The 25,648-nt window shown below is 41.3% G+C and overlaps 2 protein-coding genes across 4 annotated transcripts in view; one reads left to right on the top strand and one right to left on the bottom strand.

Annotated features, from left to right (window-relative positions):
- The window catches only part of fancm (FA complementation group M), a 78,728-nt gene that overhangs the window by 2,497 nt on the left and 50,583 nt on the right, over window positions 1-25,648 (top strand). The gene's annotated exons all lie outside the window — the stretch shown is intronic.
- Window positions 1,809-21,986, bottom strand: soul3 (heme-binding protein soul3). Of its 3 annotated transcripts, none has more exons than XR_008811710.1 (6): window positions 21,374-21,986; window positions 9,090-9,184; window positions 5,235-5,376; window positions 4,874-5,057; window positions 3,424-4,631; window positions 1,809-2,435 (listed from the first exon to the last, which is right to left on the bottom strand). XR_008811710.1 is itself a non-coding variant. In XM_056295554.1 (5 exons), the coding sequence occupies exons 1-5, from the start codon at window positions 21,603-21,605 to the stop codon at window positions 4,460-4,462; spliced, it is 825 nt and encodes a 274-aa protein (XP_056151529.1). In that variant the 5' UTR covers window positions 21,606-21,986; the 3' UTR covers window positions 1,809-4,459. The 3 variants fall into 3 exon arrangements, 1 of the variants encoding a protein (XP_056151529.1); XR_008811709.1 differs by having other exon boundaries at window positions 1,809-3,528; window positions 4,228-4,631; XM_056295554.1 differs by having other exon boundaries at window positions 1,809-4,631.

Below are 25,648 nucleotides of genomic sequence, written 5' to 3'. Positions count from 1 at the left end.
GAACCCTGGGTTCTCTGTGTCATGAGTGGGCTCATCAGTGGACCCACTACGCTGTATTTACGCTGTATTGTAGGTATGCAGCTCAACTTCAGAGTAATCCGTCTCAACTGCCTAGACAGCTGGAATGTCTCAGCTGCAGTTAAAACGTGAGGTCTTCATACTGTAGGCGAGTGCCAATAATTAACTTGTATGTTTCCTTCTCTCCCCTTTTCATTTGGTTTGTGTCGATTGCTTGTCTTAGATGTGTTGAATGGCCTCTTGTTTATCATTGCCTTTTATCTGGAGCAAATTTAACTGGACATTTCAGAATTAATCCCAATCAGATCTTTAACCTCTCAATTTTGCTCTTTAAACTATCCTAGAAACTCCCAGGATATGCTCATTACAGAGTAGTAAATTACAGTACAACACAGTAGTATGGAGACTGTGTACTATGATGCGGAGGCATCTCTCACTAAATCACCACCCTTTGTTGCAGTCTGTAATGGAACCCAGGAGTGTAGCTAGTTCTAATGCATTAGGGTATTTCCTACCTAACCTTGCACTTTAACAGCAAAGTGTTAATTTTTTATTCATTCATGTGGATATAATATATAGAACTAAGCTTTTGAGTATATATGCAAAAGACCAGATTATAGTTCTGATGTTGGTATAAAATCATTTGTTTTTGGTTAGGTTTACCTGTGTGTGTATATATATATATATGATTGCTTATGGCATGAAACAGGCTTGTACTGTGTCATGAAGAATTTACTTGAATCACTGGATTATTTCGTTCCTTATTTGTTGAGCATTTTCCCTACCCCGTTGTTTCTTTTAACAAAGTGTATATATATATATATATATATATATATATAATTAATAGAGGAGGCTCTGAACTGGTGCACTGTAGTATCTGTCTATGTGCCTCCCTGCTGACAGAACTTATCGGGTGTCTATGCCCTCTGCCCTAGTTTCTCCTCTTGGGAGAGAATGGGCCGCACTATACGTTTCACAAGAACAAAACAGGGTGTGAAACGTTTTGTTCGCCACATAGTTTGATCTCCATAAATGCAATGATGACTTTAAGGCATATTCAGCGGTGAATATAATTGAGTGTTTTGTAGAAGGTACATTCAGCATACTAAAGCCCAAAGCCCAATCATGTTTACTAGCCTCTGTTCAGTTATGAGTCCCCTGACTGCTGAATATTTGACTTTAAAACTATTACTGTCAAATATTGACATGATCACATGTTCGTATTTCACAGAACATGCGATAGTAAGAGAGAATAGGTGAATAATTTGTATTTGGTAAATAAAACTTGTATTCCAGTTATCATAGCTGAAGATGTTTCAGCATTGGCCTGTGTGAGGTCATCAGGGTTTTGTTTATGTTCCCAATACTGCACCTACATAATCGTAGATTTAGATGACATGTTGTGAATACATCAGGCAATGACAGTATTTGGTATGGAACAGTTTATGAAACTACATGCCTGAGTGTCCTCGCAACTGTGTATGATCAGACTTTCTGTCAGTATGAGTGAATTGCATGTTTGTAAGTTAGCAATTTGTAGACAGGGAGGCAGACTTGTGTGTGCGCGCATGTCCTAATACAACCTCTTGTTGCATCCATCAGTCATACATGGCAAAACAAGTGTGTACAGCAATTTCCTAGAGGCATTGCTGGGCTTAACAATGACACCAGTACCACAACCCTATTCCTCACGTCTTTTCAAAGATGTGGTCGTCAATTTAAATGAGGAAAAATACCGAAACCGCCTATGTGGATATATCTGCAGCCTTCATACGACGATATGATAGCCATTATACAATACTTTATTTTTCAAAAAGAAAAGGAACAGGCATTTTCTAGCAAACAAAACAAAGAAAACCACAGAAGCTATTGTTTTCCCACTTCACTGAATTGTCACTGTACACAGCACACTTTTACAAAACACTGAAAAAAAAGCAAATGACAAAAAAAAATAATCTTGATGTTTCCAAGAAACCAAGCTCTCAAAGTGGGTGGGGTGGGGTGGGGGGGGGTCAACTCAAATTTGCAACGGTTTTACAACTGTATGATCATTTATAGTTAGCATTTTGCCATGGAACATCACATCGATTCTGTATTCATTCAATACAACTAAAGTCTTTGGACTTGAATGTTTTGAATTCAACCAGGGAAAAAGATTAACATAAAAAAAAAGTACAACGTCATCAGTTTCCTTAGGCTTACAATTTCTGTGTGGATAAAATATGCAATTAATTCTAAAGACTTAAGTATTTGGGATGGTTTGTCCTTTTAAAATCAATATATATTGAGTAGGCCTTGTGGATTACAAGTGTGTATCTCACAGCACATCCCTGCTGCTGTGGCGTCTGAAGTCTTCGTGGAAGTTTTTTCTTTTTCAAATTTAACACCAACAGCGGTTCTTTTTCTAACAAGGTAGTCTTAAAAAAAAAAGGGGAAAAAAACAGTCTCATGAGATGCAACTTAATTCAAAATGTTTAACTTGTTCAGAGACCTTTTGCACATAAACAGTTCACAACTGTTGCTTGTATACATACTAAAGAAAGGGATGGACTGCGGGTTGGTTTATTATTTCGATTTTTTTTTAAACTTATGAACAAGTCCTCACACAGTGACGATTTGGCAAAGTGCAGTTTGTTTCCACTAAATATTCCATACATTTGACAGGCATTTCCACAGCTACTTTACTGTAGACGTGATCTTCTATCTAAAACAAGATTGATACACTTCTCCAAGTTCTTGTGGCCTATATAGTCAAGCAAATACAAGCTAGTATGATACTTTCACTCCCTAACACAACGGCTTGTTTGATTACAAAACGTGACGATAAAAGTACTTCCTTTAACTGTCACTCAAACTTTTTGGTTTTCCTTTAATTAGTGATGAAACGTTAACTGTTCTGACGAAAATGGAAATGATTTATGCAACAAATATCTGACATATCACCAAGAATATTAAAGTTTTCTTTGCTCTCTTTTTTTATTTGCATTGTATCTGCTCAGCAGCTATGGTAATCTGAAAATACAGCGGTGCACTACTAATATTGAGACAGAGCAGTAAGTAAAAAGAGAAAGAGATAAATAGTTAGTGTGCGCGCGTGCATGTGTGAACGAACAGGTTCTGAAAATGAGGAATGCATTGACTTTCAAAAAGAAAATGACTTATGCAAAACAGCATTTTTGATTGTCATTCAGCAATAACACAAGTAATATCGAAGCTTTTGGTTTGTAGTTATGTGGGGTTTGTTTTCACTCACTCCTTGTCTTTACATTCATGCTGTTGGCTCATTTTGCGTGTCAGAGAATCCGGGGTTGGTTTTCTTTTACATCTTTTAAGCCAATTTTCCACCTAAGTATTTGAATTTTGCATAGCATGCAAGTCAAAACTAAGTGTTTGCCGTCTGCTTACACAATCAAATCCAGAGATCTGGTTATCATCTGTTGTTTTGTAGGTTGTGGGTCCCTCTCCTTGCCCTCCCAGAACATACCATTAGACAGGGTTGGCCTAGGGATCCTAGGAAAAACAAGGAATTGTTTGAGCAATGTTGCTAAATAGTAGCTTTCAGGTAAATATTCTAGTTAAAAAAATAGCTTTTTTTGTGTGACTGCGCAGAGTAGAATCAAAAATAAAATCTTTATTTATGCTGATACTTTTAACACCTAAAGAAAACTTCATAAAAGGTGAAAGTTGAGTTATCAGCAGGTCCACCAATGAGTAGAATTAAATTGATTTCTGCTAGCTATTGCGCTAAAGACAAACTAGTTTAACTGGTGTTCATTGACCTTCCTCCAACATGACAGTGAGGGAAAGGAATAAGGCTGCATGTCCACTGGGAAACTAACTTTACAGCGCTACCTTCATTTTCATCATTGTTGACAATGGGAGAGGACGAGTTGTTGCAAGTTCCTCATAGCACTGAGAAATCCGCATGGTGTTATTACTCAGCCCTGAATGCACCGAGTTTTCGCCCTTTTGATGAGCACATTGCTTTGAGTGGGGCTTTCATTGGTCTCAAATGGCAGGAGCTGAAAGCACAGCCTCCCTGAGCATCTGCTGAGGGCTACTAAGCTAACAACACAGATGCCCAGTGAGAAGTGCTCTTTAAAAGCAGGACTCTCCTGCCATTTCTCGGCACTGGGATGCTTCCAGTAGAGTTCTAATTAGTCACATAAGAATGGGCCTATCAAAATTAAGATGGGTATGAGAACTCACGTAGAGGTTAAGATAATGGCTGCTGACTGTTTTCTCAGACCCAAGCCCTAATCTGTCCGCAGTGTGTCAGGATGAAACTGGTTGGTGGGAGCTTAGACTAAAAGGTCGAAGATATACAGGACGTCACAATTCAGGCTGTGGCTGAGCAGAGCTGGATGGGGAAGGCGAACTTTTGGGAGTCGCATGGTGGTCCAAGGATCACAAATAGGTCGCAACAGGCTCCTCTATTCCTTCAGCATCGCTCCAGGAACCAGATCTCATTCTGACGGTTGCTGTGAGCAGGGTTGGTGTACCCGGCCACAATGAAAGAATCATTGACGCACACACCAGGGGAATCCAGCAACTCAGCGAATGTGCTGATCTGATTCACGATTGTCACTTCATTGGTGGGTCCAGTAAAGGGCCTTTAGGAAAAATGGAAAAGATGCATCAAATTTTAATATCGAGTAATGTCCATGCCAAGTGGGCTGAACAGGCCAACAATCAAATTTCAGCCATATTCATACAACTTTCATCATGATGACATATTTCTCAACATTAACTAATTTATTAGGAAAGCATCCAGACTGTCATCAGTATTAACTGTGGAAGTAGTTAATCTGTAATGCTGTTTAGAAAAAGTGCAAAAATAATTTACTCCGCTGACCTTGTGTATACCACAGCGGCAGGCCAGATCTCTATGACAATGTCACTGTCTAAAGGTTGTGGCGGCTGGTCCTGGAGGTTAGTGGGAAGGTAGTAGGCCACAGTTACATCACGGGACACTACAGAGTGGCTCTCGTCTGTGTGAATCACTGTCAAGATGGGCAATGTCATGCCAAGGTAGTCACCTGTGGAGGCGAATGGAAAGAAAGAAACTTGCAGATCTTGAAAAAATATCAAGGAAAGACACTGTCGAGCTTTTGTGAAATTTACCTTCAGTTTGTTTCTGAATGAGTCAAGAAATCGGGAACAAATCAAGCAGTGATTTAAATGTTACCTGGAAATTGAATCGTTTGTGGACTCACCTAAGGCGTTCTGTTGGCAGATATATCTCATTAGCCTCATAAAGCCATAGCAGATGCTCTGTTCATAAGTGTCCTCACGCATCGTGATACATGCCCAGCGGGCCTTCTCATAGTGCCGCTTCTCATACAGCAACTCACCACACTAGAAAAACATGTCGATGGAGAGAGTCAGGAGAGGAACTAGGTAGGACTTTCACATCTCTTGGGTAAATGGCTGTTGTTCTTTCATTTTTCAACATATTTGCTCTAACATAATGTATTGTCTCTTACCCCTCACTGTAGCTACAATCGAGGGCTATTTGAGTGACAATAAACCTAGGTGAAGATGAATTATACCCTAGTTGCCATCTACATAATGTTTGAATACAAATCTGGCACACTTTTTGTTTAAACATTGTAATTTTAAGTAGTGCTGTCAAAGTTAACACACTAATTTTTGCGATTAATTTGTATAACACATTAAAAAATGAATGCATTAATGAAGCTGCGTTTTGTTTACTTCCTGTGGCGGCTGTGCATATCAGGGGATTCGGTTGTGTATGGTGCCAGTATAGTCTCCTATCAATTTGTAACTGGTAAAACTGATCTGTATCTGTGCCTCTAATTCATAACTCGTAATGCAGAGTGAGAGCTGTCTTTTCTCTTCTCTGCTCCTCGCTGGACTGTTACAGTGCTGTGCGTAACCTTTGTATTTGTTCCAGCTCTCATGGAGAATATTAGCTATTCTGCTATGCCATGCCATCAAGTCGCATATGTGGTTCTGTGATGAACACATAATGAACGTTATGAATTCACGACACTTTATAAATTCAACTGGCACTTGACCATGGAACAGATTTTGTTGTTGTTAATTATCTTTTATATCAGTGCATACAAGACATTATTGCCTTCTAAGCCGATATCTAATTTTAAAGGCCTTGATGGCTTTATTGAAAATCTGTAGTTCACAGTAGAGAATCTGTGTTCAAAGTTAAAAAGGTGCTATTAAACAATAGTATTTGAATTTGAATATACTTCCTGTGTTGATTCTAGATTAATTCTGTGATTTTACATTTAAATATCCATTATTACAAGCTTCAGTCTTAAGAAAAAAAGCGATTCATTGCGATTAATTAGTTAACCCCCCCCTTTTTTTTTTCTCCCCAATTGTACTCGTCCAATTACCCCACTCTTCCAAGCTGTCCCGGTCACTGCTCCACCACCTCAGACAAGCCGAGGGGGGCTGCAGACTACCACATGCCTCCTGCGATACATGTCGAGTCGCCAGCCGCTTCTTTTCACCTGACAGTGAGGAGTTTCACCCAGGGGAATGTAGCGCATGGGAGGATCACGCTATTCCCCCCAGTTCCCCCTCCCCCCTGAACAGGCGCCCCGACTGACAAGAGGAGGCACTAGTGCAGCAACCAAGACATATCCACATTCGGCGCAGACACGGTCAATTGTGTTTGTAGGGACACCCAACCAAGCCGGCGGTAACACGGGGATTCGAATAAACCGCCACACCACCCGGACGCCCCGACAGCCCTAGTTTTAAGTTTGCCAAAACAAGACATACAGTACAAGGTTGTGGTTTTGTGACCTTACTTACAACCAATCTTAAAATGCTTACAGGAAAAAGCCAGTGTTGAGGATTTTTTTGCCTGTTTTTCAGAGACAACCTGCCATAAACGATGTGCGGGTGTTAAAAAGGACTTACTGTTGGAAGCCTTATAACTGTCAAACTTCTTTCATTTTGCAGGGCACTAAATAAACGGACGATTATAGATAGTGAGGATAGGTGCCACTCTGTCTAACCTTAAGGTCAAGTTTTAACAAACTAATCAAATCAAGTTAAACCAATTAACACTTTTTATTTATACGCTCCTCTAAGGCGATCAAGAGGCTTATTGTACTGGGTGATGGGATTGTCTCTGCACCGTTGAAAGTAAAATGGCTGACCAAAGGTCACACAATATTGTATGCTATTGCAGTGTTGCCAGTCATAGCTTGTAAACAAGAGAAACATTAAGTAAGAAAAGAAGTGCATGCATGACCCAAGATATACAAGTGCAATGTATTTTGTGTACCTCAGCACTTAAAAATAATGACACGATGACCAGCACTGACACTTTAAACGCACAAATGTTAAATTACAAGAAGCAGCTGAGGAGACATGAACCAACAACTGGCTGACACCATGAATTGGATGGGCATATGGAGTCGGGCTACCAGATTACTTGCTTTCTCTTTGCTGTGTTGCTATAGAAAGTCTTCTTATTTCCAGTTCTAGTTTTGCTGCACACTAACATCACTACTCTAAACCTATACCAGGCCATCACTTACTGATATGGACTTCCATTTTTTTATTTTGAGATACTTTATTGATCCCCGTTGGGAAATTACCCTCTGCATTTAACCCATCCTAGCTGTGGGGGTAGCAGCAGTGGGCAGCCACCATGCAGCACCCGGGGACCAACTCCAGTTCGTCTTGCTATGCCTCGGCCAAGGGCACAGACGGGTCAAGGGCACAGACAGGAGTATAAAACCTAACATATACACTCACTGGCCACTTTATTAGGTACACCTTGCTAGTACCGGGTTGGACCCCCTTTTGCCTTCAGAACTGCCTTAATCCTTCGTGGCATAGATTCAACCAGGTACTGGAAACATTCCTCAGAGAGTTTGGTCCATATTGACATGATAGCATCACGCAGTTGCTGCAGATTTGTCGGCTGCACATCCATGATGCGAATCTCCCGGTCCACCACATCCCAAAGGTGCTCTATTGGATTGAGATCTGGTGACTGTGGAGGCCATTTGAGTACAGTGAACTCATTGTCATGTTCAAGAAACCAGTCTGAGATGATTCGAGCTTTATGACATGGCGCGTTATCCTGCTGGAAGTAGCCATCAGAAGATGGCAACACTGTGGTCATAAAGGGATGGACATGGTCAGCAACAATACTCAGGTAGGCTGTGGCGTTGACACGATGCTCAATTGGTACTAAGGGGCCCAAAGTGTGCCAAGAAAATATCCCCCACACCATTACACCACCACCACCAGCCTGAACCGTTGATACAAGGCAGGATGGATCCATGCTTTCATGTTGTTGACGCCAAATTCTGACCCTACCATCCGAATGTCGCAGCAGAAATCGAGACTCATCAGACCAGGCAACGTTTTTCCAATCTTCTATTGTCCAATTTTGGTGAGCCTGTGCGAATTGTAGCCTCAGTTTCCTGTTCTTAGCTGACAGGAGTGGCACCCGGTGTGGTCTTCTGCTGCTGTAGCCCATCTGCCTCAAGGTTCGACATGTTGTGCGTTCAGAGATGCTCTTCTGCATACCTCGGTTGTAATGAGTGGTTATTTGAGTTACTGTTGCCTTTCTGTCAGCTCGAACCAGTCTGGCCATTCTCCTCTGACCTCTGGCATCAACAAGGCATTTTCGCCCACAGAACTGCCGCGCACTGGATATTTTCTCTTTTTCGGACCATTCTCTGTAAACCCTAGAGATGGTTGTGTGTGAAAATCCCAGTAGATCAGCAGTTTCTGAAATACTCAGACCAGCCTGTCTGGCACCAACAACCATGCCACGTTCAAAGTCACTTAAATCACCTTTCTTCCCCATTCTGATGCTCGGTTTGAACTGCAGCAGATCGTCTTGACCATGTCTACATGCCTAAATGCATTGAGTTGCTGCCATGTGATTGGCTGATTAGAAATTTGCGTTAACGAGCAGTTGGACAGGTGTGCCTAATAAAGTGGCCGGTGAGTATATGTCTTTTTTTTCCCCCAACTGGGGTTTGAAAAATATATTTAACAACTGGGTTACTCAGGCTGATTATCAAGAAACTGGCTGTAGAAGACAGACTTACCTTCTCCTTGCGTGTAATGACTGTGAAAGGAACTTGTTCTCTCTCACTGCGTCCCTGGTTGTTACTGGATAGCAACTGGATGGGTTGTGACATTTCTGTCAAAAAACAAACAGTACTTGGTTGGGTTCCGGCTTTGCTCTAAAGAACAGTTCAATCATAAAATGTTGGATTAAATAAATAGAGAGCATTTTGTGCATGCATGTTGTGTGTGTTCATTTTCCTAAAGCTATGGTATGTTGTTCTTGACACTGACTAGCCAAACATCCATAATGTTCACTTCCCTGGTCTTGTTGCACCATCGTGAAATAATGGATACTTGTTATTCTTGGCCATGTAATGTGCAATCATGTCTGTTTGTTGCACAGTACATTCTAGGCCAACATGTTTAGACCTTTTCTTATTTAAGCAGACTCTTTGGCCCTTAATACAGCATTTACAGGAATAAAATAAATATACTTAAACAAAGCTTCATTCCATTCATTGGAATGAAACCTACTCTAATAGATGGCTTAGTCTACAGCTTTAACCTAACATTTGTTGGTGCAATAATGTTACTGGCAGGTACCGGATTATCAGTCACTTGCGTGAGAAAGGCTGGCTCGCTGTGAGCCTGGCAGACGGTCCTGGCCCTATGCCAGCATGCTGCAGATAGTGATGTTCATTAGAGCTGATGGAGAGACAAGAAGGACAAGCTGCCTAAGGCCAGGTATAGACTGGTATTAACAGACAGGCAGCCACTGCTGTTGAAATACTGCACTGTGCCTCCCTGGCTACTTTGTTTGTGTTCTTTCATGATCTTAATCTGAATTTTTGTATAAAAACAATATGGCACCCCCAACAAAATGAGCTGTTAAAGACACAAGGTACACTTGTCCCCATTTCATATGCCTGACTGTTGGTCCACTGTTGATCAATGATGTAAATACAGTGGTTGTAAATGATATGTAAATGCTAATACACAAGTTAAAATAATCCCTATAAACAGATTTATAAATAAAATCGATCAGCAAGGGTCAAGATTTTGGTATCGGAAGCATTCCGGTTTCCGTTGTAGTCAGAGTAGTATTAACCAATCACGTTTGAGTATACATCGATTTCTACAGGAACATGCTTTGGTTGCATGCAAATGAACAGTCCGTGTGGGGAGCAAAAGAGGCAGAACGCATTGGCCGCAATGTCACCTGGACCAAAAACACCTATAAAATGTATTGATGTTTGTATACTGTGTGGAAAACTCGTGTGGACTACTTGTGAAACAGTCCGGTCGTAGACGTTGTCTCTCAACCCCATCTCCATTCTCACGTCTCAAGTTGCTAATCTGACTGTAAACAATGACGGGCACATGGAAGAGGAAGTCTACATAGGACACAGAAGCGAGCAGCCAGCCGCTACACTGCAAGCCCTGAAATATTGGCCGTTGCCCCCAGAGGCTAAATTATCGTCAGATGATAGCTGATGGGCTCTGAGATTGCAAGTTGAATAGTGCAAACAAATCTTCAAGCCCAATTTCCATCCCTCTTTGGAAATTCAAATTTAGTGAAAATGGATTTAATAATTTTCTTATATTCTTCTCAGTGCTACAGATGATGCTTTCCTCACATACACTAAAAATGTGTGGAGCTTGACCAACTGAATAAAACTAAGTTGAAGATACAAGTTAACATTTAGTCAGTGTTTGGTTTTCTGTTCCTACTCATCTCATGTGATTCAAAATAACATTTAAAGATGAATAAATGGCACAAAGTGTATATAGTGAAGTAAACGGAAGTCGTACAAAATAAAAGTCATTTGTATTTATTCTTTCAAATTCAGTGCCGCATTCAAAGATGGGGCAATCCAATCACCATTTGTCGTCAACACCATGGGTGGGGCAACTGCGCAAGACTGATCTTTAGCACAAAGCTGGTCAACAACATCACTAAGAGTTAAGCTTTGGGGTGGAGGTGTGTGTGTAAGTTGTATAATAAATAGGACAGTAGAGAATTGGGAGGACATCTCTTCAGGTATAAGGGTTGTATTCAATCAACAATCAATCAAGTTGCATTTTATATAGCGCTTTTCTAGCTGCAACAGCCACTCAAAGCAATTTACAATTAATTGATTCACACACACACACACACACACACACACACACTCTCTCTCTCTCTAAATCATCGATGAGGGAAATGGTGAATGACGGAGAAAAATATTATCTGGCTTTTTTTCTTTTTTTTTTTGGATTTTCTCCCCAATTGTACTTGGCCAATTACCCCACTCTTCCGGGCAATCCTGGTCACTGCTCCACCTCCTCTGCCGATCCGGGGAAGGCTGCAGACTACCACATGCCTACTCCGATATGTGTGGAGTCACCAGCAATTTCTTTTCACCTGACAGTGAGGAGTTTCGCCAGGGGGACGTAGCGCATGGGAGGATCACGCTATTCCCCCCTAGTTCCCCCTCCCCCTTGAACAGGTACCCCGACCCACCAGAGGAGGCGCTAGTGCAGCGAACAGGACACATACCCACATCCAGCTTCCCACCCGCAGACATGGCCAATTGTGTCTGTAGGGACGCCCGCCCAACCCGGAGGTAACATGGGGATTTGAATTGGCGATCCTCGTGTTGGTAGGCAACGGAATAGACCGCTATGTTACCCGGATGCCAATACCTGGCTTTTTGTTTGTGTGCACGCATGTTTGGGGAGGAAGGGAGAGGCAAAGCACCACTGTTGGTATCAAGCCGTGTAACCAAGGCCAGAGCTTCTGTCATGTATAACACATACACTGGTACACTCTGGTATATGTGTGTGGACACGTACACAGAGAGGCAAACCCTTGAGCAGCACCTCTACGGCCAACTAGCCAATGGAGAACAGCCAGCAAAAGCAAACCTGTTTTTGTAGCTGGGTTTTCCAGTTAGTACTGAATTTCAGGAGGGACACTATTCTTTCTTCAGGCGATCCAAACACTGAATCTTCTTTTAAGTGACCACACACTTGCGTCCCTTTAATACATTACAAGGTTGCTCAGTTTCAGAGGACAGAATGGAGTTGGAGATTGAATGATAAATTTGTCAAAATAGACATCTATTGTGGTTCCTTGATCTAATACTGATTCATTGAGTTGCATTTAAATTGAACCCAAAGCCACTTTGCTCATGAACAATACTATCTATTTAGCAGTTTGCATGCATTTACAGAGTCGCCTGTAAACAGCAAGGCGTGATGACCCGGCTAACCTTTGCTGTGAGACTGTCAGTAGGATACACTCAGCAAAAAAAAAAAAAGCTTTATGGGAGCATACTGTAGAAACAAGGTCATACTTGTTTGCAACTGATTAGCCTCAACATTTTTAGAAGCATTGTCCCACCAGATTACTGCGTTAACAGATTACGAAGGGCCATAAATTCCTCTGAGCGTGTTTATGTTGTTCTGTCGTGTAGATATTGCTGCTTAGTTTGTTTATAGTTTCTGGGCTTTGCTAAAGGTGCTTACTTAATTTTAATACACTTGGAATATCTCCCAATAATGAAGGTAGCAATAGCTTTGAAGGTAGCAATAGCTTTAACGAAAACAACCATTTTTGGTACTTATGCTCATTTGTACACAAATTCCAGCATTAAAACCACATGGGAAAATAAGAGTTCTACGAGCATTCTTTTTGAATGATCTTGACCTGAATATTACTCTGGGACAATCATTTCCATTTTTTTACAGACTGAATGATCTGCCTGTGTTCATATCAGCTGATGGTGTACAATCATTTGACCTCCTTCTATTTTGCGAGGAGCCATTGTAAGTGGCCATTGCAAATAACAATATCATCTTTGTTTCAATTAGTCAGACTACTTGGAACAAGTGGGCATAGTCATGCAGTTTGTTAGGGCACTACCAGATATACTTTAAGAGTTTAATAAAGTTAAGCACAAATAATTTTGCTCCTTGATCTCCAGAGGTAATGCTTCAGTAAAGTCAAGTCGATTTTATTTGTATAGTCCAATATCACAAATTTGCCTCAAGCGGCTTTACAGCAACACAACATCCTGTCCTTAGACCCTCACATCAGATAAGGAACAACTCTCTAAAAAACCCTTTAACAGGGAGAAAAAATGGGAAGAAACCTCAGAGAGAGCACCAGAGGAAGGATCTCTCTCTCTCAAGATGGACAACGTGCAATGGATGTTGTGTTTACACACTTTACAGAATACAACATTGAAAGAGGATAACAGAATTATAATGGAATTATAAAATATATGAATATAATGAGAAGGATGCCAAGCAGTGTCCAGATGCCACCGGAACAGCCCAAAGCTTGATAGTAGACATACTGATGGCTTTGGAATATAAATTTAATGGAAAAGACCTACAAATTTAAATTAGCCAAAAGAGCCCCCAGGCATGCCATGTGTACCCCTCTCTCCATCCTAATTACAGTATATGTGATTGGTGTGTGCTTGGCCCCTGGTGGCCCTCTGTCAGTAGCAACAATATTTCAGGACTGGATTAAGCAGCCAAAACCTTGGTACCAGTACAGGCAAACTAGTTAATGTCTTTGAGTCAGAAGGTCCCTGCTAGCCATGTCAAGCTAAATCCTTAATTACAGCTGCGGTGTGCAGGGGAGTCTTGGAGCGCTAATTTAGAAAAGGTCATCATACACAGGAAAAACTAATGAAGAAGAGCATAGATATTCCCTTTGCTCATATTTGTCTTAACCCTAATAAGCTGGTGTTACAAACCTTGACATATTTACTGTCACATATTCAACACTTGATTGAATTGTGAAGTTGAATTTTAGAAATCTGAACACCGCTCAACTGAATAGGCATGATGATGGACAATAAATAAATAAATTAAAAAAAATATGAGCACACCAATGGGAAGATTGGGGGTATCAAATGATGGCTAAAACAAGATAATCAAAATAAATGTTTCTTTTTTTGCTAATGTAATTTGTTAAGATGTTTATGTAAAAAGAGACTGAATGATAACTGGTATTTTTTTCCCCCTGAGTTGAGTGATTTGAAGCACTCTTAATGCAGCCATGAAGGAAATTAGTTAAATTGACTTTATGTTGTTTAAATCTGCATCGTTGACACTTTAAACCATAAGCATCCATGCTAAATGGCAAGTTGGTTGGATGGGCTAATTTAGAATGTGTGCAAATGCATATTTCACTCTTTGCTGCATTTTTTTTTTTTACCTTAAGGATCAATGTGTGAAGACACTGCAGTGTTCTGCTTTGAGGTAGTGCTGAGTGGTAAAATGATAGATTATCATCTTCAACATTTTCTCCTTGATTATGAAGTGAAGCTAGGTCTTATCATTTGTGGTTTTGGCTCCAGTGTCAACAGCATGTAAATGAATTATGAGACAACCAATCATGTAGCAGCTGCACTAAGCTGCCAGTAAATGAGGTAAGATAGTGCGCTTGGTTGGCCCACGCCGAACTTTTCCAGAGTGAGTCTACTCGCAAGAACCACTTGTGCATCTCTGCCACCAGATCACCCTGAGAGGGCTTTCAGCACAGGAGGAAACATTAGCTGAGTTTCCATCCAAATGTTAAGTGAATCTAAAACAAACTCTGGAAAAGTTCATTTCATCAGATGCATTTCAACAAAAGTGTTTTAACTTGTGGTCAAACAATCTCACTGTGCGCATAACTATGATCCCAATTGCACCCGATATTAACATACAATCTATATGGAGTTGCATATTAATGCAAGGTGTAAATGCAAGTGTAGCAAATTCAGGGGGCAGCCGGGAATCCGCCGCAGCCGGGAATCAAACCCGGATAACCCACACCACGGGTGACTGCGCTAACCAGTCAACTATATGGTCCAACCCATTGGCCAAGGGCTAGAGAGTCTAGTCATCTGTAGTCGTTACATTACCCCCCCTCCTTCGGGAAACACATCTCCGCACTTCAGCATACCAGCTCCCTCACGCCTCTGGGCGCACGCGCTTTTGATGGCCTCATGGTCTCACTATCCCACTTCTGACACCAATGTAGCGAATTTAGGGAGCAGCCGGGAAGTGCACTAACCAGTCAACTAAAAGGTCCGATCCATTAGCCAAGGGCTAGCGAGTCTAGTCACCCGTGATCGTTACACAAGCAACACGCATTATGATCAGAATGAACCGCCAGACCATCTCTGGAGCTGGTGTTGCTCACATTGTGATCGGATCTCCACCAGGAAAAACAAGGTGTAAATGGTGTATGCTACAACATGGTCACATTAGTGAGATGGTACCCAGGGATTAAAAACGTCATCCCGCAGCCAACATTCTGAAGGCTACCATTTTACTCAAACTCACCTAATGCCTCAGAGTTGTCAAAATTACCCCTACAATGACAACTTTTGATATAGTTTTGCTTGACCATTGGTTCTAACGAGACAGACTTTGCACCCATGTGTTTTCTGAGCCGAAAATGAGATCCGATCATAAGGCGGACACAATGCAAATAAGAATGTAGATAAATGGCAGGTGTAAATACAAAGGGCATCATTGGATTGTTTATTATCCAGATAACTTATCCAGAAGCAGATAGCATTAAAATACCAGGGGCCAAATGTATAAACCATGTGTACACACGAAAAGTGTACTTACACCACTTGTTTCCGAATGTATAAAAATCCACGGGTGGTGAGAATATGCAGTGTGAGGGTTGGATTAATGTGATGTTGCGAACTGGCAAAAAAAAGTGTGAATTTGGGTAAAAAAATAAATTATTTCGCTACATGTAATCTGCAGTTTAAAAAAACCTTCACTATGATTACATAGTGATGCGTGAGTGGTTAACAGCCTTTTTTTTTAAGTCTTAATTTCGTTCTATCATGAGTAAATATGTTTGTCACTATGCATTATAATAATGAATGATAATGAACTTGACATAAGTAGGAGTGCAGTAGTTAGTGTGGTCGCCTCACAGCAAGAAGGTCCTGGGTTCACACCCCGGGATTGTCCAACCTTGGGGGGGGTCATCCCAGGTCATCCTCTGTGTAGAGTTTGCATGTTCTCCCCGTGTCTGTGTTGGTTTCCTCCGGGTGCTCCGGTTTCCTCCCACAGTGCAAAGACAAGTAGGTCAGGTGAATCGGCCATATTAAATTGTCCCTAGGTGTGAATGTGTCGGCCCTGTGATGGCCTGGCAGCCTGTCCAGGGTGTCTCCCCGCCTGCCACCCAGTGACTGCTGGGATAGGTTCCAGTATCCCACGACCCTGATTGGGATAAGCGGCTTGGATAATGGATGGATCTTTACATACATAAATACATGATTTTAATAAAGATTATTATTATGTATTATTGGTGAGTAAGAATAACCTACACCTTCAGGTGACCAATTAACAGGTAGTTAAAATGCCACTTTATAAAGGCTGTAGCCGTGTGTAATGGCTGTGCCAAATGATACAACGGCTGTTTTAGTGTTGCTGGAAGCTGTTGCTGTGGCACAATTTAGGTGAGAACGAGTCTTCAGAGACTGTACTGATTCTCTGGCCCATGATGCTGACTGGTTAATGTGCCGCTTTCGATTTCCAAGAGCTGTTCTCTTGGAATTGTTAACTGAACTGGACCCTCTGTTGGAGCAGCACTTGCAGAGAAACCATGCAATCCCTGTCCATCTACAAGAATTGACAACAATCGGGTTTTTGGCGACGGGCATGTTTCAGTGCGAGCTCACAGACAGATCAGGGATATCCCAGTCTGCCCTGAGCCAGGTCATGCCCATAGTGTGAGGTGGCTTAGTTTCTTTGAGTAATAGAGAAATCAGGTTCCCTTACACAGCATGTCCAGATTATTTGTGATGCACAAATGATGCTAACAGATGTGGTTGCCCAATGGCCTGGGTAAAGCCACAATTCATTTATACTGTCTCAAAGCTGTGTGGGGAGGAAACTTCAAGTTGGAGCAGTGCCAGATGGATGGCTTCTTGTTAAGATGTAATTAATTACTGATCTTTGATAATCATGCTGTTTCTGTTTCACACAATTTAAACCATTAAATGCACACATTTTATAACCTCAGGTGAAAATGGGTATGCATTGAAGCTGTGACGCCATTTATAAAGCTCCAGAGCACACAACAGATGTGCGGTGCTATAGCGGTGCACAGCCATGTGCGCTATGTGGTACAGCGTTGCATAGGGCTTTTAAAAAGGAGATGGTTGAGCTTGGATGCCACAGGTGGTAGACCTACTTTTCCTGGCTGGTAGATCCACCAGCCAGGAAAAGTTTGCAAAAGTATAAGGGCATGTGCTGTGTTGCACACTCTGGCGGTGAAGAATACAGTCCCCTTCCCACCTGAAGGCATCAGACCTGAAGCCCCTCCCGTTGAACCTGATGCTAAACACCAGCCAGCTGCAGCAGCAGTCCAACTGTGTCTTGATGAGATGCAGCGACTCCAAGCATGGTAAGTTAAGAGAACATTGTGTGTTTTATGAAACAAGTAGAGGATAGATACTTTATTTTTTCACAAGTTCTTTCATTGTACAGCTTACTTCACTTAATATGACCCCGAGTGTCACTTGTAATTCCCTCAGTTCCATGACAACATTATTGATAGAATTTATAATTTCGTTTTGTGATTCACGGACACGGTCAGTGAGGACATGTGCATGTGTCATGTGCAGAGGCAATGGCCATGGTGCACTTGCACTGGATTCTCTCCGCCGAACCTCAGTCTGTTCGTTGGAGGAACCAGGGTCTTCATCAGAATCTGTGAATAGAATATTCTACATTGTAACAGAGGGCAAACTAGTCTGTTTTTATTGCAAGTCTGATTACAATAAGACTGAAACTGGGCGATTTACCAAGTTCCATCCGGGCAGGTGCATCTGAGTCTCCTAAGTCATCTGGCACAAAGCCACTAATGGCAGTTTGGCCCAAGATAGAAGCCATGCACTCATCAAGCAGAAAGTGTGCTAGGGTCCCCTCTCCTTCTTCAGTAGCTCGCGTACTAACCCTGTGCGCAATAATGGCGCTTCTTGGCCTCGCGCTTGAAATCAGACTTTTTTTTTTTTTTTTTTTTAATTTCCATTAGGGTCCATGGCTCAGAACTTGTTTCAATGGCAATCTTGTTTCCTTGCTTCGGTTACTTTCTGCAGTTCATCAGGTTTCATTTTTTTGGTAACGCCAGAGCTTAGGCTTCCAAATAATACATGTTTTCTTCAGTCAATTTGATCTACCATTATTTCAAGTTCACAGTCAGTAAAATTGTGCTTCTCTTCTTCAATTGCTTCTTAAATTATTCCACCATTTCTCCTCAAAACTAAATCAAATGCTGGCCCTTTATATGCAAACCAGGCAATTGGCGGGGGGGGGGGTGTTGGAAGCCATTTATAGTAAATGTGAGCATGGTCAGAAGACTCGTTCGTGCACGTGTGCATAATTTCAGGACTGAGATGTATATGAGGAAAAAACTTGGGAACAGACATGCATGGGGTTTTATAAATCTGTCGAAAAGACTACGCATGCATCTTTCCTTTTTTGTGTGTACACAGATTTCTACTCGCGAATATACATTTGGTCCCAGGTGTAAATGGGGGCGTGATGTCAAAAAAAAAAAAAAAAAGAAAAGAAAAAAGCTGAAGTGAAATACATTCAAGGATTGATTTGCTGTTGGGAGAATTTCAAAGAATTGGTTTCCATCACCTTTTACAGAATATCTTCCTTAATGACATGTCTTGGTATTCCACTTCAAGCAAACATAATAAAACACCTAAAATACCGCATGTGGTAGGAAATGAGTTTTTATTCCCAGTTTAGCTTGAAAATGGCTTGGTTGAAACACAGCTACAGTTACCTGACACAAATTAGCTCTAAACCGGCGATAGTTATGGCTTGAGACCCTGATACCCTTACAATTTTCATTCATTGTGAATCCACTTTGTTTTAAAAAAAAAAACTGGCATGCAGGTCACTCCTTATACCCCTATGGAGCTGGACAGTACCTGGCTAAACTAGCGATGGACAAGGTGTTCTCCTGTTTCTAGTAACCTATTAGGTTCATCTGATTTTTCAACCCATGTTGTGTTTTGTTGATGTCAGCTGGGTTGCCTTGGGCTCCATTTTAAAAAGTGATGCCCTACATCACACACACCCATGACTGAAAGATGCAGCAGTGATCACAGTAATGGTTGGTGAGTGGAAATAAAACCGAATGAAATTGTAGATTATGATATTCTGAGGATCATTTCAGCTATTAGCAACAACTCTTAACATTAACAAATTGAGTGATTTTTTTCCCCTTCCTTTTAAGTATGCACATGTAGCCAAGGATTTTGGATTTCTGGTGACCTACAGCTGTCTCTGGAATCACCAGGTGTTTAAATCATTGTTGTGATACTGAAGACCAAGATATTTGGTGTAAATGTTGTTTGTTTACTTGATCACGACAATATTCTCTAGTTGTATACTAGGACTCTAATACGTGCACTTGGCAATATAAAGACATAACTAGCATGACTGCAGTTAGAATTGAAAGTAAATATAGGCTGCTTTCAACTAGCGTTACCTGACAAATACAGGTTCAGTTAGCATCATAACACAGCAATTATACAATACCGTGATTATAAAGTTGTTCCTCATAACATGAAGTGTCTGCTATTCATTCTGGTTGAACTAGAGCCAGGAAGTAAGCATACATAACCCCTGTCTTAAATGCACTACACTTGATTTCTGCTTACTGTAGAGTTTATTTCGATTTTTTTTCCCCAAGTCTTTAAAATCTCTTTACAGGCTCGCACCCCTGTGTTTATCTGATCTGCTTTTAAGGTATGCACAAGAGCCGTCAGGTCCTCTAGCAGTAATCTACTGTCTGTACCTAGATAGTGGACAAAAGGCCTTTGGGCAGGCATCCTATACTGTTAATGGCCCCACCCTCTGGGCTAGTCTGCCTTAGGCTTTAAGGGCTCCTGAATCCTTGGATAGTTAAGAAAGACCTAATGCTGCACCGTTTTTTCTTATGTTAGTTGCTTTAGTGATTTTATTTAACTGGTTTTTATTCTACATTACTTTCATCCATTTTATTAGGTATAGTTTACACTTTGTTAAGTGGAAGTGTATGAAACTTATATTAAAAAAATTGCTTGAATTAAGCTCATACCTTTTACCAGAGTAATCTAGGAATGCTTAATTACATTGGTTTTGTACCCTGCAAGGTGTATGTGTGACTTGGCCCATTTTCTTAATCAGAAAGGATTTTAATAATAGGTGAGCAGCCAGTTATTCTCAGAATTTATTAATTTAGCTCAACTCTCAAGGTTCCTCCCATGCACAACCCCCCCAAAAAAACAGTTCAAGTTATATTGCACTAAAAGTGGTTTGAATGTGACAAGCTACTTTGTACTATAGCCATTTTGCTTTTATTGGCATAATGAATATTTTTTTTGTTCAGAACCAATCTCCTAACCACTGAATGAGCCTAAAAGCCACTGCTGCAAATATGACAGTTAAAACCACTGCATTACCACTCTCCAGTAGAGATAATACATTTGCCAGAAAAATTGCTGAGGTTAAGTCTCACATGCCTAGATCTGATTCCACACGTTGTTTGGGAGGCTGACACCATATATAGTTGACTAATACCAAGATACTAAATGTTTTTACTACTTTTGCCATTCATGCACCGGAAGCTACCTGTCCTCGGGCACTGCGAGTGACAAGAATGAGGTAAATGGAATTAACTATTAGCAAAGGTACATTGTGTCCTTAAACATCACACAGTCTGCCCTGTAATTTTGGGACTTTATCTGCATGGTAACCATGACTTATAATCAGTTTTTTGGTGTGTGTTTTTCCTTGATATAAATGCTGAGAATAGTGTATACTACAAAAAAGGGCAAACCCCAAAACACCTCACTCCGCCTGTGGTTTCTTACTTTTCATTTTTGTGTGCAAGTGACAAGTATGCACAATGTCCCGCAATCACAGTAACAACTTTAAGTAAACCTGGCATGTTGATAGCTCCGCCTCTATACGTGATTCCTCAGCCTCATAAGTTTGTTACTGTCTGCAGTGGAAGCCAGAGTTGCCCTCCATCTGACAGATCGTGGTGGACTACGTGCAGTTTCCAGCTCGAATTCGATGATCTGAGTATACTGTAAAAGTAGGTCGCTCACTACGTTGAGGCAGGCCCATAGGAAGTTAAGACGAAGTACCCTCACTTGTTATAAATGCGTAAACAGTTCAAATCACTAGAAATGATGTTTACTACGTGGCAAACAAGAAGACCGGGTCCCGTTTGGGGTCTAGCGCCTAACGTGTGAATGTAAATATGTTGACCCTCCGCTCCCACCCAATGTTTTTGTACCTTGAGGCACGTCGACTTGGTGTCCCCTCGCCACGTCCTGCCAATAGTGAAGCAGTCGATCCGGATCCACGGCCTCCTCCATTGTTTCACCCACCTCCTCCAGACTCCCGTTGCCCGAATCGGAGGGTTGCTCTTCCGAAAAAGACTCCAGGTCTTCCAGTGTGATCATCCCGGAGCCTGGGTCGGGCCCGTCACCGCCACCGCCATTCATTTGGCAGCCGCCTCGGTCCATTTCTCGTCAGCGGAGGGGGGGGGGGGCACAGAAAAAAAACAATCACCGAAGCTGCAGCAGCCTTTTAGGGCAACCAATTGGTTTCGAAAAATCAACAATCTATTTCAGAATAGTCCCGAAAATGTACGCGAAGTCCCCTAAATCTAATCGCAATTCTTTCGGGACCTCGATTTCAAATCCCAGATTAAGACAGTTTCACGATCACGGAACCAGGCAAGACGCAGCGTTTCCCGTTAGTCGGTTTCATACGTGGACGTAATTTACAACTTCATATCCTAAGGAAAACTTATATTTTGCGTCAATTAAAAAACTGGTCGGGGTCGGGGAAATAAACCCCGAGACACTGATCGCCTTGCCTTGCCGTGTGTGACGCTCCCCATGGTCCGCTTGAATGTGGTGTTTATAGCGATGAAGGTGGGTCACATGACGCTCCTGTCTCCCGCTGAACCCGCCCTCCCCAGTCAGACCGGGGGATAAATACCCAAGCACATTGTCCCGGATGGCCAACAAGACGCTCAAAAAACATCCACCGCGAATAGACTCGTACAGTTTTGTGGGGTTTTATTTATTTGTTTTGCACGAGCAGGATAAAAAAACCATATTTCTTAACTAGGACAGCCGTTTAAATCGCAGGAGATATTTGGCTCCCACTCTGCACGAAGGAGTATTTCTGAACTTTATAGCTTCCGCAAACATAAAATCATTGTTTACATTCAGTAATCTTGACCCCGCTATTTTTTATTTACACTGCAAGAAGCTATTTCCCGTGGTAGGATTTATTTGAATTATTTCCCCTTGACCGCTTCAGATGGTCAGCTATTCATCTAACGATATTAGTGACAACAGTAGCTCTATATTTAAGTTTTATTTGCATCATTTCCACTTGTATGCATTTTTTTGTATCTTTTCCCTTTGACACAGCAGGAAATAACAATCGCTTTAGTAGGAGGGAGTCGAAGAGAGAGAGTAGCCCAGTGCTGCAACGTAAAAAGAAAAACATTACAAAGGACCCTAAATTTATAATCTTTGCACATGCAATGCCGACAAATATGTATGCGATAATGTATTTATGCAAACATTTACGATTTTTTTTTATTGTTTCTATGTATTATTTCAGTATCAGCTCTGTTATTTTCTCTTTATATGGCGTTGTGGATAGTGGTCAACACTATTTCATAGATTTATAGATGAACTTGAAAAGTTGGGGAAAGAAAGACATTTCAGGATTGGCTTTTGTCCCATATTTTAGGGATGGTCAGCCACCATGTTGCACCCCTTATCAAGCACGTAGAGAGGAGATTATATGATCATCTGTAGTCTGTGATGGAGCCTCCATCCAAACACAGAGATTTATACTCACAGTCACTAACACACTAGCACAGCCTTTCCAAACACTGTGCATTTAGTCCACAAGAGTTACTTTTCCAGTTAGTGATTTTTCTTGATGGCATTCTCCTTTGTTTACAAGGAAGGTCTTTAATAGGCCCCCTCCCATCTCCAATGAATCTAGTCGTCTTCAGTACAGTTCACTGCATGCTAGAGAGGCAGAGACTGACTAGAGTTGGATTTCTCCTCTTTAATGTTTCTGTCTATGTCATCTCCATCCTGTGTAGATCAACATGGTCAGACGGTTATTGTTTTTAATGAAAACACATTACTTTGCAATGCCACTCTTCTAGTTCAGCTAATCAGTCTGTGAACAATGGATTTAGCCCAATATGACTTGGAAAAAGCCAATTCATATTTGTTTTTTCTGTGTCCCTGAGTGCTCTCACTCAACAGTTATTATCTCAGTGGCTCAGACAGACAGAAAGACATGTGCTCATGCATGCCGCTAGACGCACACACCGACACACACGGAAATAAAGCGCCTCCCGTTGTTGACATGCAGGAGTGGTGGTAAGGTTTCTGCAGGTTCTGTTGCTAACAGAGATACTGGCTCAACAACTGACTTCCCAACGTCACTAAGCTCCTTGCTTCTCCACCTATCAGCTATTTCTGTCCCACTGAGCATGCTCTGTGAGGATACTGTTGTTGTTGCATGCCCTTCATCCTGCTCTCCTTTCTACTCTAGTCTTCTTCTGCCTCCCCTTTAGTTTGCATCTGTCCTTTCCTTTTCTTATTTTCTCTCATCCTTTTTGGATGATAGGACAGTCATTCATTTGGAATGTTCTGAGAATGATTTAGACACACACACACACACACTTATCAGCTCATGTAAGTTCATTGCCCTCAGAAAATGCATTCTTCTTACTGATAACTATTAGCACATAGTTACCTACATATGATCAGTTAATCAGGAAATTCAGAGATGCATGACATGCATTTTTGTGTCAGTCCAGCCTAAACTGTGTTGGTTTACATCGGCTTGTGCAATTTCCTTTTTCCAGTGTCATTTGTCACGCTATAATCTTGTCTGATAAGCTTTTGTCCACAAGACCCCACAGTGGGGAGAATTTTGTTGTTGATTTTATGTCAAGTTGTGGGGAAAATTAGCTATTCCTCACATAAACCACAACTGCATGGAAGCTGCTCACAGTATCCACTCTGAGAATGGCCGTTATGGAGGACGTCAGCTGTAGTGGTGAGCTCTTCCTTTTTCATTTTGTTTCTTTAAATCAATCAGTGTAGTATTTGTTTATGCATACAGTTAATGAAACATTGTCAACAGAGTGCCGTTCATTTCAAAACTGAGTCGTCACACAGATGCCTATTATAAACCTGGATGGAATAAAGTAGTCCACCTTTTTTCTGTGTTTTCTTTTTGCCTCATGTGCCGTTAGTTTTCTTTCACCATAACCTGTCCTTTTCCTCTCATTCTTTCCACTCGGGCGAAAGAAGTGACTTCACTCATCTGTCGCCCTATAATCTCATATAATCTACGGCTGACCATGGAGTGTAGCTCACCCCCCAGCTCCGTCAAGGGAGATTCTGGCCCCGGGGCCCTGTTCTCTACACCATCTTTTTATGTCTCTGTCTCTTGCATTTTGCCACCACATTTTTGCCGAAGTGATGTCTTGCTGCTCTACTTTACTTTACTCTGATCAACAAGTAACGGCTGATTATTTTCTTTGCTGCCACTTACAGTTATTTTATCATTTTAAAAGCCTCATCTAAAATCTAGCCTGTACATTGTGTTGTGGAAAAAATATCTGCAATAGATATTCAACACTATACAGTGTTTAGTTTTTTCTTTTTGTTTTTACATTTCCTTCAGTTATTTAATTTATAACAACTTTAATGGAATAGTGTAAAAACATCACTAATTCATATTATCCTGACATTTTTGTTTTTAATGGTGTGTAACAATTATCGCAGGGACTAGTTGAGCACTATTGATACTAATATACTGAGGATAATGAGTCGGCTTTTTGCCTCAGTATCCTGTAGCATGAGATGAACTGACCTTGTCGTGGACTCACAGTCCTATCCCTGACCCCTTAATCCCAACCTCTCCTCTTAGGTCAGCATATTGCAGAGTAATCTTAACAGTGCTCAGTGATGGCTTTCAACATAACATAGTACATGTTTACATGTGTGCACACCTCACTCTCCTAATTGTCTTCATAACATAGTATTAGATATTGAAGGAGAAAAAAAGTTGAAGGACAGAAAGATAGTTTTATAGGTGCACAAGAGGGTTTATTATCATGAGAACATGCCCTTCTAATAATAAGCACCCTGGTATCCACTTTGTTGCTCAGAGCCATCTGCTTATGCATGCTTGTGCGTACCTCCAGTGTTTAACGCCAACTGTTGGGTGTGTCACTGCAGGGTGGAATAAATTCACCTGCAATTTAAAAAGGCTGACAAGATGCGCATTTGGTTATTGGAGTCAACTATAGTTTACTGTTTGGACACAGTATATTCTCGAAGAGTTGATGCTTCATTTTTGTGGTAAAGCCAAACCTATACTTATTTGCTCACCAGAAGAAGAAAAAAGGATGGATTTGACAAACTGAAAGGTAGATTAGGCTGCTTATGTACAGCTAATAAGCTGTTGAAGCAAATGCCACTGAAGAAAAGGCATATCATATGATTCA

The sequence above is a fragment of the Lampris incognitus genome, chromosome 16 (assembly GCF_029633865.1).
Source record: "Lampris incognitus isolate fLamInc1 chromosome 16, fLamInc1.hap2, whole genome shotgun sequence".
Lineage (NCBI taxonomy): Eukaryota > Metazoa > Chordata > Actinopteri > Lampriformes > Lampridae > Lampris > Lampris incognitus.
The sequence above is the reverse complement of the archived record's forward strand: the minus strand, read 5'-3'. Positions and strand labels throughout refer to the sequence as shown.

What these genes read in the sequence shown, in the direction of transcription:
- soul3 (XM_056295554.1), bottom strand. Translation starts at nt 21,605, where the DNA reads ATGGACCGAGGCGGCTGCCAAATGAATGGCGGTGGCGGTGACGGGCCC. An exon ending in TCATTACACGCAAGGAGAAG is followed by an intron (nt 5,377 to 9,089) that starts GTAAGTCTGTCT and finishes ATGTTTTTCTAG; the next exon opens with TGTGGTGAGTTGCTGTATGA. An exon ending in CTGCCAACAGAACGCCTTAG is followed by an intron (nt 5,058 to 5,234) that starts GTGAGTCCACAA and finishes TCGCCTCCACAG; the next exon opens with GTGACTACCTTGGCATGACA.